This window comes from Mchenga conophoros, linkage group LG18 (assembly GCF_057382185.1).
Source record: "Mchenga conophoros isolate Kocher_MC1m ecotype Shallow Benthic linkage group LG18, M_conophoros_male_GT1.1, whole genome shotgun sequence".
NCBI lineage: Eukaryota > Metazoa > Chordata > Actinopteri > Cichliformes > Cichlidae > Mchenga > Mchenga conophoros.
Window position 1 is genome coordinate 22,650,231 of NC_140543.1, and position 15,356 is coordinate 22,665,586.

General features: G+C 39.5%; 1 protein-coding gene and 1 long non-coding RNA gene across 4 annotated transcripts; one reads left to right on the forward strand and one right to left on the reverse strand.

Annotated features, from left to right (window-relative positions):
• The first annotated feature begins 3,004 nt into the window (after window positions 1–3,004).
• LOC146553753 (spindlin-Z-like) lies at window positions 3,005–8,685 on the forward strand. 2 transcript variants are annotated; one of them, XM_085255038.1, is made up of 5 exons: window positions 3,005–3,110; window positions 3,734–3,775; window positions 4,781–5,040; window positions 6,984–7,217; window positions 7,590–8,685. In XM_085255038.1, the coding sequence occupies exons 2-5, from the start codon at window positions 3,756–3,758 to the stop codon at window positions 7,793–7,795; spliced, it is 720 nt and encodes a 239-aa protein (XP_085111164.1). In that variant the 5' UTR covers window positions 3,005–3,110; window positions 3,734–3,755; the 3' UTR covers window positions 7,796–8,685. The 2 variants fall into 2 exon arrangements, with proteins under 2 accessions (XP_085111164.1, XP_085111165.1); XM_085255039.1 differs by lacking the exon at window positions 3,005–3,110 and adding an exon at window positions 3,176–3,608.
• A 3,153-nt stretch (window positions 8,686–11,838) lies between these two features.
• On the reverse strand, window positions 11,839–14,187 carry LOC146553754 (uncharacterized). 2 transcript variants are annotated; one of them, XR_014889454.1, is made up of 2 exons: window positions 14,018–14,187; window positions 11,839–12,459 (listed from the first exon to the last, which is right to left on the reverse strand). It is a non-coding gene; the product is annotated as an uncharacterized LOC146553754 (long non-coding RNA). The 2 variants fall into 2 exon arrangements; XR_014889455.1 differs by lacking the exon at window positions 11,839–12,459 and adding an exon at window positions 13,786–13,906.
• Between the last annotated feature and the right edge of the window lie 1,169 nt (window positions 14,188–15,356).

Here is a 15,356-nt window from a genome sequence, read left to right on the forward strand (position 1 = left end):
TGTCACTAAATTGAAACTGAATTTTTTATTTTGAAAATGAATTAATTGAATTTGAAATTGTATTCCATCCTTCTTTAAATTTAGCTCTTGAATGCTTTCAGTTTCACTTTGCACCATTCAATTTCAGTTCTTAAATTCAGTTTTTTGGGTCATACATCCTGGAAGCCGTGTGGAAAAGAGTACCAGATTCAGTAAAAAAAAAAAAAAGTATCCATAACTCCAGATTTCGACTTATTTTCTCGACATTTCGACCTATTAACTCGAACAGTAATTCAAAATTTCGAGTTAGCTCTGTCAATCAGTAATCTACGTGAATGACGTAATTTTCCTGTTACCCGGAAGGATATGACTCAGAGGAACGCGCACGCAAAACCGGATGGCGAGCTACCAATGTATAGCAACAAATTGGCGCTTTCGAGAGTACCTTTGCTGGTGGTAACACCACGTGATTCAGCTAATAATACAAGGATTTCATTATTTGTGAAACCAAGCTGAAAATACTCAGCAATTTGTGCATTCATGACTGGCTGTAATACTGGTAGCTTAGCGCTTGTAGCTGAGGACTTCAGCTTCCGGGTAACAAGGAAATGACGCAATTCACGTAGATTACTGATTGTCAGTGCTAACTCGAAATTAAAGCTTTAAAATAAAGCTTTCGATACGGTAGAACATTATTTCTTATTTAAAGCACTCAAAACCTTTGGTTTTGGTCCAAACTTTGTGTCAACTATCGAAATGTTTTATAAAAATATTGACAGTTGTGTTATACTATATCCAAATACTACTAAAAGATTGCCAGTCATGAGATCTGTTCGCCAGGGTTGCCCAATTTCACCCTTTTTATTTTTGATTGTGGCTGAACTACTTTCATTACACATTTTAAATAGCCCAGTCATTAAAGGTTTATCTATTTTTGGTAAAGAAATCAGAGTGACTCAACTAGCAGATGACACCGTTTTATTCTTAAAAAACAAAGATCAGATTGAAAATGCTATTTCATTAATGATTTCTCAATTGCCTCTGGATTAAAACTAAATAAATCTAAATGTGAAATTTTATGTTTGTACCAATCAAATGTCAAATCCTTACACAATATTCCTGTCAAAAACTGTGTTAGATACCTTGGTATTCATGTCTGTAAGAATGACACAGAGCATCAACAACTCAACTTTTCTCCCAGGATGGAAAAAACTAAAACTATACTGAACTTATGGCTCCAAAGAGACCTATCAATTTTTGGTAGAATCCTTTTGACTAAAGCTGAAGGTGTTTCCAGATTTGTGTATCCAGCCCTTTCCCTTAATGTGTATGATTCCACATGTAAAAATGTTAATAACTTATTTGTTAACTTTGTATGGAAGAATAAGCACCATCATCTAAAAAAATCATTGCTTTGTGGACCTAAAGATAAAGGTGGTTTTGACCTTCTGGACTTCATGGACCTGAACTATACATTTAAGGTGAAATGGCTAAAAGAATGCTTAAAATCTCCTGGATCATTATGGCATTTCATTCCACATAACATTTTTAGAAATGTTGGAGGTTTACAGTTCCTATTGTCTTGTAGTTACAGTATATCAAAGTTACCAGTTAAAATGTCTGCATTTTATCAACAGGCATTGTTGGCTTGGAAATTATGTTATTCACATAACTTTTCTCCACATAGATCTATTATCTGGAATAACGAATGTATTACTAAGAGGAACAAATCACTATATTAGCAGAATTGGATTGATAAAAATATAATCTATTTAAAAGACTTATTTGACTCTGAAGGCCAGCTACTTAGTTACAATGACTTTATTACAGAAAAAACATTCCCTATCAAATTTAAAGATTTTAGCTCTGTAATAAAGTCCGTTCCCAGCGGACTGACTGAGTTGATGAAAAGCTACAAAAAACAGAACACACCACATGCATCCGTTAACACTCTTTATATAAATGGTATTGATTTCTTAAGCAAGAAATGCACCAATAAACATATTAGAGAATGTTTGTATAATGCGAAGAAAATAACTCCAAGAGGGAAGTTTTTTTGGAATGCTACTGTATTTTTGATAATATCAACTGGGATAAAGCGTGGCTTGTTCCTTTTAGATTTTGTATTACAAACAAAGTTAGAGAATTACATTTGAAATTATTACATAACATATATCCATCCAACATGTACATTTCAAGATTCTGTGACATTGATAGAAAATGTACCTTTTGTAAAACTGAACTTGAAAGTGTTACTCATTTGTTTTATGGCTGTTCATATAGTGCTACATTTTGGAGAGAGCTTGAAAATTATATACTGTGCAAGACAACATACGAAATCAAAATTGAAGGGAAGAACATTATCACTTATTTTGAAACTAAAGAAAAAAAATGTGCCATTGTCATTCTTTATATCTTATTAGGGAAATTCCATATACATAAATGTAAATTTCAAAACTCAATCCTATCATTTAATTTGTTTTTGATTGAAATTGAATATTATTTAAACTCTCTTAAATTAACTTCCAATAAAAAAGGTTTATCATTGATTGAAATTCATTCTGAAATGTTTAACAAATGAGCTGTCACGACTTTCAAGTACTAAATTATGAAGTCTGTCACATTCCCCCCCCCCCCCCCCCCTTTATTTATTTGTCCTTATTTCATTGTACTGTATATTGTACTTTTATTTGCCTTGTATGTCTACTGTTCAGGCTGAACTGGAATGACTGGCTGTTCACTTTGTAATTTTAATAAAGTTTGAGAAAAAAAAGTGCTAACTCGAAATTTCGAGTTTCTTTTCTTTAAAACGTCAAAATTTTGAGCTACTTTAAAAAAAAAATTCGAGTTAATAAGTTGAAATTTCCACAAATATGACTCGAAATTTCGAGTTATGGATACTTTTTTAGTGGCGGAAAGGGGCTTCCATAAAAAATATGGAAAGCTTGCATGTTTGTAAAGTTGGATAAAATCAAAAGGAAAAATTTACAGTTTACTACGAAACCCATAGTCCTTTGCGCGCTATGCGTTCCTTGGTAGTTGTAGTCAGCAAATCCGTCTCGTTTCCGTGTGTCTTGCTTTAGGTGGAGGAATCTGCTCTGCAAAGACAAACACGTGAAATTATTGATCAGGTAGGGCAAACAGCTTATTTTGCTGGCTCTCGCCTAGTGAACTAGTCGACCACAGATGTAATATAAGCTATTTTTTCATGTTCAGCCCTTATTTTTTCCGGTAATCCAGAAGCTGCAGACAGGGTGCGAAATCAGCGCTTACATGGCGATGCATTTCCTTTTGTTCAGCTAGCTTACGTGCAGAAATACAGAAGCCAAAATCTTACAAATGTTTCTCGTTTAAAAAAATGAAAGGTGACTGAGGGGATTTCCTGGCGTTAACCACCTACGTGGTCCAATTTTAGACACACTGTTGCTTGGCATTTCCGACGGCACTCCGAACGGCGGCGTTTATTCAGCTAGCCTCGGCGAAGTTACACATTTATTAGCCATAAAAACTTAGCTTTGTAAATATGTAACCCGTAGTCGTGTTAGCATTCTTAGCGTTAGTAGCGGGCTTGTCGCAGTAATGTTGTTTACATCCGGTAATGCTTGTTCGCATGGATGTGGTTGATTGAGGTGAGGGCTGTAAACCTACCGGGGAACTTGAGTTTGCTCCTCTTTGCCAGAAATATTCTGATTATATGATCACATTTCATCAGGTCCTGTTACACTCATCAAATGACTTGTCTTGTTTCTCACAGGGTTGTGTGAATTTATGGAAACATGTCAAAGAAACGGGGCAGGTAGGCTCATTAAGCAAGTCAGATTTAACACCTTTGACCCTGCTGTTACAATGTGACACAGTACACACACACACACACACACACACAGATTTCACTTTATACTTCCCTTTGAATGACACTGTAGTAACATATGGTCAGATCATCAGTCAGCACTTAAATATAAGCTTAAACGTTTACTGACCTGGAAAATATGGCCAGTGGTGACCAGTTGTCTGTAACCAGTCCATCCAGAGTGCTTAGATGCTAATTATAAATATTGTTATTTGAGCTTGTTTATCAGCATAGCAGGAGCTTTTAATTATTAACCTGGCATATTGTAATCTTGATAAGAAAGCATATGGGCCACTTAATTTTTTTTTAAATGTTTTTGCTGTCTGTTTATGGTATAGATACAACAGCCAACCCTCTACATTATTTTCACACAATATCTGTGAAGTTAAAGGCTTTAAAGATTCAGTAGTGTAAAAGACGACAGCCCATGGCAGATTTTACTTTGAAGCTCGACTTTGAAGTGATGGCTTTGAATATTAAATTTAAAATAGTTTCACACTCATTTGTTTATGTTGTGGCGGACCACCAGGTGGCTCCACTCACACACAAGTTGAAAGGAAGTGTGGGGGTGGAGATTTTGGCGCTGACTATATGTGAAGTTCTGTCAGTTAATAAAGTTGTTGGAGTGAGACACTGAGACCTCTCCTGTCGTTGTTACATACCTCCACATTGGATCACGTCGGGGTCACCAATGTGGAGGTATGTAACAACGACAGGAGAGGTCTCAGTGTCTTACTCCAACAACTTTATTAACTGACAGAACTTCACATATAGTCAGCGCCAAAATCTCCACCCCCACAATGTAACATTTTGATAGTTCTCATTGTTTGGGTTGACTGAACTCTCTGTCATTAGAGGTAACGCAAACAATATACTGATGGAACAGCTTAAGTTCATCATACCCGCACTAACGTATGAATGCTAACGTGGCGCTTGCTCCATTCCTGTTTACAGGAAGCGCAGCAGTGGAGAGCTGAGTGAGAGCTCGGCGTCGACCCTGAGTCCGGACCCTGACAACCTACTGGGCCGCAGGATTCAGCACACCTGGAGGGAGAAGGGCAACGTAACCAAATGGAAGGGCACAGTTTTGGAGCGCCTGTCTGTGAACACCTCCCTCTACATGGTCAAATATGACGGCTTTGATTGCGTCTACGGAATCGAGCTCTTCAAAGACAGCCGGGTATCCAACCTGCAGGTCCTGGCAGAGAAAGTTGGTGAGTGTCATGATGAAGCTCTAATCACTGATACTTTGCTTGAATTTAAATGTTTTATAGTCAATTATTGAAATTTAAATGAACTTTGTCATGTCTGCAGTGCATCACGCTGCATGTCACGTTTTTGTATGATTCCCTGTTGAATCTCGTGTTGGTGTTTATCTCATTTAGGTCTGAGGGGATACGCTGTGAAGCAAATTTGCCATAGCTGTGCATTAGCCGCCTCGATTAAACCTAAAATCCCAGTCGAGGATAATGCGCATCACGCTGGTAGACACGAACTTTGTTTCCCCTCTGAGGTTTATTGCACATTCTCACTAAGGGTGTGGATTGACGCATCATTTGACTCCACTTCTGCTTCAGTCAGAGAAATAGGCATCATCGAATGCTTAAAAATAAATAGCAAGAAAGAGTAGAGAGGAATACTGGAAGAAAACCTTTAATGGTTAAAATCCATGTATTTATTTTGCCAGTCGTACACTTACTGAGGCTCTTTGTTTCTGATGTGGCGGATGCACATTTGAGCCATTAAACTTGATTAATTTAAACACGATACATCATTCAGTGCACCTCTAACGTAACAGGTTGCTGAGAACATGTGCTGCTATGACAGGAGAAAGCTACATGATCCACTCCTGCCAAGAGTATGCTTTCAACATTTTATGGTGCCACGTTTTTGTCTGTTTGCACCGATATTTGCCTTGCTAAATGCAGGCTTGTTTGTGTGCAGCCTTCCAAAAAACCAGCAGGGCATAGCTATGAAGCTGTAGAAGGCTTATTGGTTGAAAAAAAAAAACACTCGGCTGGCTCCGTGTGTGTGTGTTATAATTTAGTGCTTTTCTTTGCTGCCTGAACACGAGCAAGAGTAGCCCACTCGTGGGTTTTAGTGGCACTGCCCTCTGGTGACATTACATAGCCACAGCATGCAGATGACCGTCTGTAAAGCTGTGCATAGGCTCTGCGTAGGAGCCGTTAATTAGCCTGGTGATCTAGTCAGGTAAAAAAGAAAAAAAAGAGCCACCTTTGTAATGTTGAAAACTCTGGCTTTAGGCTCTACATGACTCGCTAATCTCTATTCATAGCACACCCTCAGGTGTGGTGACGAACTTTGTGTATTTAATAGCAACATAACTACTGCTGGTTACACAAAATACACCTCTCTCTTTTTACTTGAGGACCGTATTAAACAGCATAATAATTTACCAGCATATAAAATGATTTAAATTTCAGTGGCTTATTGGTTTATATCAGGATACCTTATTTTACATGGTGAGATGTTAATATGTTATAACTGCACATTTAACCCCTGAGATATTTTAACACAAGAAAAAAAACAGTAAAATTTCTGCAGTACATCTCAGTTTTTATACATGAAATAAGAAATGCTGCTGAAAGAAGTCTGCGAGCATGACTCTGGGCTTAAATTGTAAGAAATAATTGTGTAAAAGTTCTGGTTGCTCATTACCCAGACTGTCCTATAAATATAAAACAGAAACTTTCTGTTAATTCACAGAAATCTGACCATAGAGAAAACAGAAATTTCACCAATTGTTAGTGTGAACATTTTTTTCTGTCTTTTCATTGTTTATCCATTAATAAATTACTTTGGTGTATTATGAATGCCCACCGGGGAGTCTTTATCTGCAAGAAAACCTGTAAAACGTATAAAAATACGTCCAGTGAACCAGATTGGCATCTTGGGCACCCGGGGCCTTATTTTTGACACCCCGGCTGAACATGATGACAATCTTTGTCGTCCTTTACTAAGAAATAGTCTTTTATTATCTAATTGAAAATGTAAAGCTGGCAGCATCAGAATAAAGCATTGGGGGAATTATAATGTCATATAAAATAGATTTTAGTGTTTTCATTTATCCTGTCGTCTTGGGTCTGTAAATGTTTTGGATTGATGGACTCATTGAAGTGTCTTCTCATTTCCACAGTGAACAATAAGATCAAGGTGCCTCCTGGGGCGGAGGAGCTGGTGGGTCGAGCAGTGGAGCATCTGTTCGAGAAGGAGGACGGGGAGAAAAATGAGTGGCGAGGCATGGTGTTGTCCCGGGCCCCAATCATGACCCACTGGTATTACATCACCTACGAGAAGGACCCGGTGCTCTACATGTACCAGCTGTGGGACGACTATAAGGACGGGGACCTGCACGTCCTGCCGGAGTCAGGTATGGTAATGTGAGCTTCGCTGTCAGTGTGCATAAAACTGTCAGTGTTTTATATTTCCGATCCTCCTGGAAAAGTGGGAGGAAGAGAACAGGACAAATTTACATAGTCTGCATTGCAAAACACTCCAGCATCTCTGGCTCGTTCTTCTCCTCCTGAACATTTTGTTCAGAATTTCTGCTTAGTTAGGAGAGTATGATCTGCTGCTTTAGAGGAATTTATTCATGAATGAACTGTGGCAAGCACAGGTGGTGGGTTAAAGGTCATGTTCAAACGACAGGTAACAGGCTTGGAAGCCTGTTGCAAATAAACGTATGTGGCTGAGTAAATGCTGTCCAGCACGGCATCATGTGGTTTTTCTGTTTGCCATCCAGAGAACAAACACCTGCTGCCAGCGGACAGGAAGCCAGGTGAGGAGCCAGAGAGCCTCGTCGGGAAGCAGGTAGAGTACGTCACAGATAACGGTCTGAAGAGGACGGGTTTAGTCATCTACCAGGTCCCGGCGAAGCCCACCGTCTACTACATAAAGTATGACGACGATGTTCACATCCACGTCTACGACCTGGTGAAGACCACCTAGTACTGACTGTCTGGTTTCATCTTCAGCTGTTGGCTCAAGTTTTACCCCAACAAGTCGTTACCTGTTAAAGTGTTAAAGGTTTCAGCTTTCCTCCAGTGGGAGGCAACATGCCGAAAAGGCCATTTTTTTTCTCATCTTGTCCCATATGGGCCTGCGTCATTCTATGATAACAACACATCTTTGTTTTGATTCTGAATTTTAAGTTGAACTTAAAATATGGCACTTAAAGTCCTCTTCCGTGTAAATAAAGCAGATCTGAGATCAGCTGTGTAGCCCAGCAGGTGAAATCGTAGGCGTTGCTGTATGGTGCGACTCCCAAACTCAACAAAAGTTCATACAACACATCAAACTAATGTTTTTCTTTTCTCTTTCTGCTTGTGTTATTTATTTGAATCTGGAATATCTGGCTCTGCTGCTGGTAAGGAAACAAAAAACAACAAAGAAAACTGTGTCTGCTGTGTTTCATGTGTGTCACTTGGTAGGCCTCAGTTTGTTGAATATAGAAAACCATGTGTGCTGATTTCCCATCGCAGTGAACTCAGATTTCTGTTGACTTGTATAAGCATTAATGAGACTGGTGTCTCACGTGAATATAAAAACAGAATAAGTGAAAAATCCATGTATGATATTTCTGTTCCGTTTGATCATTCAAACTGTCAGTTTTTCTACATTAAAATATATCAGAAACACTGATGTTGATGTCAAGTTGTTTGAGACGGTGTTTGTGCTACGCACTATTTATGTAGTTCAAATTGGCGACCAACAATGTTTAGTATTTTGGACTGAAAGTCTTCATTAGTTGCCAAAAATGAATGAAATACTGTTCATTGTGACCCTAAATATGTTTTGTTCTGTAAATAAAAAATACATTTTTATGAACGTACAACAAAGCTGGTTGTATTTTCTTTTCCAGATGTTTCCTATTAACACGTTCATCTTGAGCGCTGTTAATATTTATGTCCAGGGAGCATGATGCATGAGTTTAGCCAAACAGAAAACACTCACTACTCACTCATAAAACAAGTCAGACTTGAGATTTTAGAGATGAAAACTCTGGTTAAATAACCCGAGACACCAGAGCTTATAGATGGAGCGGTTGACTTTGCAGGTAGCCAGATTTTAGCTTTATTCATAAGGAGAAGCCTCTCTTTAACCCACAGTTCACTCTCATCCTGTTTATTGGAAAAACAGACTCAGTAGCTACTACACACTGGTGAATCAGCTGTACTTTATCCATTGAGTCACGTGGCTGAAATAACAAATATCTGTGGATAAAGTTTAGTTCTCCTGAGCCAAATTCCTAATTAGCTTCTATTTAAAGGTCAGGAAATCAGGGAACAGTTATTGACCTACACAGCTGATCATTTAGGATGAATAGAATGTAAATATTCATTTATCTTACAGCTAAATGTTATTATAATCCCTAGTGTTTATCTTAAAAATGTTAGTTTTTTCCCCATAAATTGGACTTTTAAAGCTTCCTCTGATTTTCTGTGAATATACTGGGAATAACTGTCAGCAGACATTCACACACAGTCCCTTCTGCATGTTTTAAATGCAAACATTGTTAAGACTACATGACTAGAAGATTACTTACAACTTATCAGTTAATCATCTTTTGCTGCTTGTGTTTCGTTACTTAAATGTATATCATGCTTGTAAATTTTTCATCACCACCAACAACAAGAGCATTAGAGAAGACCCTGCACAAATATTTGCACTTATTTAATTGCCAGACACAATTGTTCTGTGTCTGCTGATCAGTCGTCGGGCCCTGATCTTCTTGACCACACATGTAGCTCACTCTTCCTCCCCCGGAGTCTCTCCGAGGTGCCAGTTCTGTGGTGATGGGTGCCAGCACAGACATCGGGGAACAGTTGGCATACCATCACGCCAGGCTTGGTGCCCAGATAGTAATAACAACGAGGAGGGAGTACATGCATTGCGCAAGGTCTGTGCTCTTGAGAATGTGTCTAATGCAATTTGTCACCTGTTGTGCACTTCCTTTTACACATCCATCACTATTTTTGACCATTTTCTTTCCTCGTGAAACCATCTGCCTTAGTTGTTGGCAACAGTTTTTACTGTTTAGACATAATGATTACTCTCAAGTATCTTAGATCGTGACTCTGACTTTTCTCTGCTACAGTGTGCACTAAGTGCTTTCAGTCTTAACTCAGGAGAATGAGAAAGCATGAAGTGTCGTGGTATCGCTGCTGTGCCAGTTTCTGTCTGTGCTGTAGGTGTGAGATGTTTTTGAGGGGTTCATGGGCTCAATCAACGAGAAAGACCTTTAAATGTTGTTGTTATTTTTTAATCAGTAGGAATCAGACTTTTTTATTTCTCTGTCTCATGTAACCTACAATAGCGATCACACCAGAAATACAGCTAAAAAGCATTTAAAATAGCCACAGTTGCTGCTGAAAGCTGCCTCTTCCATTAGATTAATAAATATTTTTCTTTTTCATCATGGGCCTAAAATTAAGAGGCTGAAATGAGCTACATGAGGTTGCATAGCACTATCCATACACTCAGTGAATTATATGAAAGGCTGTTGTGAGAGAATCCTCCGATCTATTCTTTTTCTTCCTTTTATCATTATTGCAGTACCTTCCTCAAAAACCTTGAAACTTTGTCTGCATTCTTATTGCCCAATAAACAAATGCACTTGACTCTTTTGTGTTGCTTAGCAACACAAGCCAGACCCTGATTTTATATATGAAAAAGCAGGATTCAGCCAATCTGGAGACTACAGGGTGCAGAGTGATGGAGACCAGCCATGGTGCATTTTTAATTAAACCATTGCAAGCATTTATGAGTGAAAAGGGTGGAAGGCATTGTCTGTGGTCAAGATTATCAAAGCATGGTGACATGGTGACTAATTTCAGTTTCAGAGACAAAGATGAATGTAATCTGCATGACGGTTACATGTCAGCTTTGGATTTTAAGCAGTCCTTACTTTGTACTGATCTGATTCAAATAAAGTGAGTTTTAATTCATTTTAGGTGGGCTTGACCTTTCTGTCATAAGCACTTTGTTAGCAACAAATGGCAAAGATGGGGATTATTCAGGTCAACCGTGCAGGTAAAGAGAACAACAACAACAAAAAAAGATAAGTCTGTCTCTACGTTTTCATGTCTGTCTTGTCTTAATTGTTTTTACAATTTATTTAGTATAGATTTGTCTGCTCTTGCCCCTCTCTGCTTTTATTCAGCAACTGTATGCAGCTTCTCATGTTAGAATTTTACATAATGTGTGCTGGTTATTGTGATTAGTGTGACTTGATTATGTCTCTGTCTCTTATTTTCTCCCCTCTGCATTAGTTCAATTCTCCCATGTGTCTGAATATGACAAAAAGACCAAAGTGCAGTGGAGCACAGAGCAGGTCTGGTGTCTTCCGTGCTGTGTGAACACGCCTCTCAGTTTTCTTAGTGACTGTAGATATCTTACATTTGCTCAGGTCTGTTTGCTGATATTAATCCAAGCTCAGAAAAGGATCAGAGTCCACCTCATATACAGACCAAATACTGGCAGACAAAAAAAAGAAAAGAAAAATCTTATTCTATAATTATTTTGGACCTACTGGGCCCAAAGAACTGCGAGTACGTTCACAAGTCAGCCTACCGACACTTGTTATAATATTTGATGTGTGATAACTATTAGAATTGGTTTTGTGGCGCTTTTACCCTCTGGAGTGCATTAGAAAGCACACACAAGGCTACACGACTGTAACGACCTCTTCTGGTGGATTCACTGTCTGGTCACTAAGTAGGAGCTCGTATTTTATTCAGTGGGTCACTCACAACTTTGATACATACTAAAAAAAACTACAGGAAGTAACAGCCTGTTCACAGAAGGATTTAGAGCCTCCTTGTTGATTAATTGGCTTATATTCATTCCTCTGTCTCAGCTGAAGACACTGTAGTTAATTGGACACAGTGATTCCTCAGGGATCTCCTCTGATCTTAGTGTGTGTGAGAGAAAGAGTGAGAGCCAACCTGTTCAGTGGTGCTGATGTGACAAAATACAGAAATACAAGGATCTTTTTTTAAAAAACAGGTTTTATTTTGCGGTGTAAATAAAAGAAGTGCCATTTATTCCCATGTGTACAGATTAATGATCAATAAACAGTTTGAACAAAGCACAACAAGAATGAGCAAGCCCGAAAATAGACGTAGAAAAATAATACTGGGCAATTTTTTTTAATTTTTATTTTGTTTCTTGTACAAAGGGCTTTATAGCATTGTTATTACAGCATTTCCCTACGTGGCTTTTATAGTGTGTGATTCACTCGCTTAAATGATGCTTTTGATTGCAATTCTGCTGGTAATTAACATTACTGTGCAGCGAAACTCCTTCACACGGAGCGTGAATCAGAACATTTTACGTGATGTTTAAAGGGCAGGCTTCATATTGTTGCCTGCTGAATAAACAGGAAATTTCATCAACAGTGCCAACAATGAAACGTGAACGGCTCCTGAGCTGAAGAGCAGGTTCACATTGACGTGAAACTGAAGTTCACTGCTTGTGCTGAGAGGCAGACTGGGACTTGTTGTTCTTTGATCAGCGTCACAACAAAATCACTAGTCTTCCACTCAGCACCACCAGCACCTTCGACTCTTTTTTTTTTTTTTTTTGGTCACATCCACATCCCCTGCTTCCGCCTGTAAAAGAAGAAAAAGAAACAGAGGGGGCCTTTAGATGCTTAAAAAACTTCCCCTTCACTCTACAATTGTTGAACATGAGGTATTGATTTGGCACCATTAGTGACACGGGCTTCAGAGCTGAAGAAGGTTTCAGGACATGCATGTGTCACAGGTGTTGCAGGACACCGGCGAGTGGCGTGCTGGTAGGTTGCGAACTTTAGATGTCGGAGATAGAAACACAACATGCATTTCCCATCTCTGTGTTTCCCCCCCAACCCATTTCTCTCTGAAGCCTGTTGACATTCCATCCTTCCTTTGTTGTTGTAATGCCAACCTTTCAGCTCCTCTCAAAAGAGGGAGACAGGAGAAGGGTGGGTGGGGGGCACAGAGAGAGAGGGAGGAGAAGAGCACAGCACTTAGAATAAACGCTGTTCAATGGAAATGTGAACGCAGGGCATCAACTCAGTGATTTGTGTGTATGTGTGCGTGTTTTCCCCCTTTCTAATAGGTCATATTTGGGGTGGAAGAATAGGAGCGAGAGAGAGAGACATACAGATTGTCCTGCATCCCCAGTATGTTTTTGAGCTGGTAGCTATGCAACAAGACTGGGAGTCAGTGGAGGAGGGGGATGGGAAGATGGGGACAGTTAGTGAGAGGAAGGAAGCACGGGAGGAGAGAAAGGGGGCTCCTTAAGTGCAAACTAGAGAAAAGAGGAGTGCTGAGCGGAGACAGCCCTCCATTTATACCCAGAGGAGACCCTGGAAGAGATTGTCAATAATGTTCATGGCACTAAATCACTTCATTTGCTGTTGCTCTTTGTTGCCCTGGCGTTCAAACCATTAAAAAAAAAAAAAAATCATGTATTTAGTTTCTAAACAGCGACTTAATTGAATGCACGCCGTCAGGTTGCGTTAATATTCAGCGAATGTGCCGACACGGTTTAAAATTAGCTCTAAAAGCCACAAATAAACCTGCTCTTCCTTCCAGATCGCAGCTAAATGGAAACGATTAGCCCTCGACGTGGGAGCTGTCCAGTGTCTCGGTGCTGAATGACGCCCTACTTTTTTTCTTCTTCTTTTTTTCCCACGTCCATCTCTTCCTCAGCATCTCGCCTCGATTCCGGCCCGGGAAAAACATGCCACCTGTTGCTGCACCGAAGTTTTCTCTCTGGAGGTTATAAAGCCAAAAGACCTCTGATATCTGACTCATATAATCGCCAGCGATCCCAGTTTTGAAGTGTAGTAAGGTCACTTGTCTTCCCCCCACCTCTCAAATCACGGCAACATGACGGCATGATAAACATTTTCCCTCAGGCGAGGCAGGAAGAGGAGGAAGGGGTTGTCATTTAATTTCCCTTAAACGCAGTCGCTATTTTTTCTTTTTCTTTTTGTCTTTTGTTTGTTTTCCTTGTAAGCTACGACTTATAGGATTTCACATCATCTCATTTGCTTTTCAATCCTTCCAACTGAAGGTGGAGAGAGAGAGAAAAAAAAGACAGGCAGCTTAAATAAACGATAGCAAACAGCACATTAATTAATACCCAGCTAATAAGCATTGGTTTAAGAAATCCACTCACCGTTCATCGACGGGAACAACAGGTGATGCCGACATAACATTCGTGCAGCGTGTTCTGGATGAGTAGCCGAGGCTGCACCTCTTTCACTGTTGGCTTTTCTATTGAAATCGGCCACAATCGGAGCCTGTGCGCCCTCCCATCTGAGCGCCACGTAATGGTTATCGTGATGTTACTGGGTAAGCTCGAGGAAGATGGATCAGTGTGTTTATATACGTCTGCTGCCTGGAGAAGACAAGGGGGAGGTGGGACGATGACGAGTGACGACTGCGAGTGGAGACCAATTGACGTGATTTTTTTTTTCTTTTCTGTTTTTTCAGACCTTGTTAAGGGTGCGGCTTAAACCAGCAGCCAAATTACATTATGTGAAGGTTAGAGAACCATATGAATAAAACATATGGCGGGTGGAGATGTATGTCGGTGGAAAATAGTATTATTGCTGCTACTATTTTTATTTAAGGGAACGCTTTTGCTTGATTTGCTGTGAGTCGGTGCAATTTTGTGGCCTGATGTCAGCGCGTAATTCTAAAAACCCAAACGGTGCAATAAACTTCACCTGAGCCGGGCTTTGGTGGAGAGCACAGATGTAATGAAATTAAATCTGAACGGTGAGCTCGAGATTAACATTTACTTAATTTGGAAAGGTGAGTTAGTGGTCGTGGGGAGGGCTGTGGAGATTACATGCCTCGAAGCTCAAGTGGTGTGCTTAGGGGAACAAAGCTCAATCCGGTTTAAATTTTGAGAAATTTATGTGAAAATACAGAAAACTGTGACCAATTAAGTGGCATTTTTTATGAATATAATAAAGAAAATACAGCTTTCAATTCTAAAGTTTTACATTTTGGGGTATGATGAAAAAAATGTAGCCCTCATGAGGTTCTAACATTTTTTTAATACAACTTCAAATGAACAGCTATGTATGACATATTGGACCTTTTTTTTAATACAATGTTGCTTCAGTTAATCAAAGTTTGTGCACATTTCAGTCCATTGCAGCACCTCTATTCCTTGATTTGACTCTAGAATACTTTGGTATGCGGAAGGGTTTATGCTCAATTCAGTGACTGTAAGGTGCAGAGGTCCTGTGGCTATAAAACAAACCCGAATCACCAGCAATCCACCACTGTGCTTGGCACTTGGCATGAGATGTTTGTGCTGTGTTTAGTTTTCTCCAAACCTGGTCCATTATGACCACATACTTCCATTTTGGTATTATCTGTCCAATAGACTTTGTTCGGATACAACTTTGCAAACCTAAGTCTGCTGCCAGGTTCATTTTAGAGAGAGGAAAGGCTTTCTCCTGGCAACCCATCCAAACAAATCATACTTTGTATGTCCTTTT

Bases quoted from the DNA above. Each gene is read 5' to 3' on its own strand.
- LOC146553753 (XM_085255038.1), top strand. From the start codon at position 3,756: ATGTCAAAGAAACGGGGCAG. The intron at 5,041-6,983 runs GTGAGTGTCATG...TCATTTCCACAG, and splicing joins GGTCCTGGCAGAGAAAGTTG to TGAACAATAAGATCAAGGTG. The intron at 7,218-7,589 runs GTATGGTAATGT...TTTGCCATCCAG, and splicing joins GCACGTCCTGCCGGAGTCAG to AGAACAAACACCTGCTGCCA.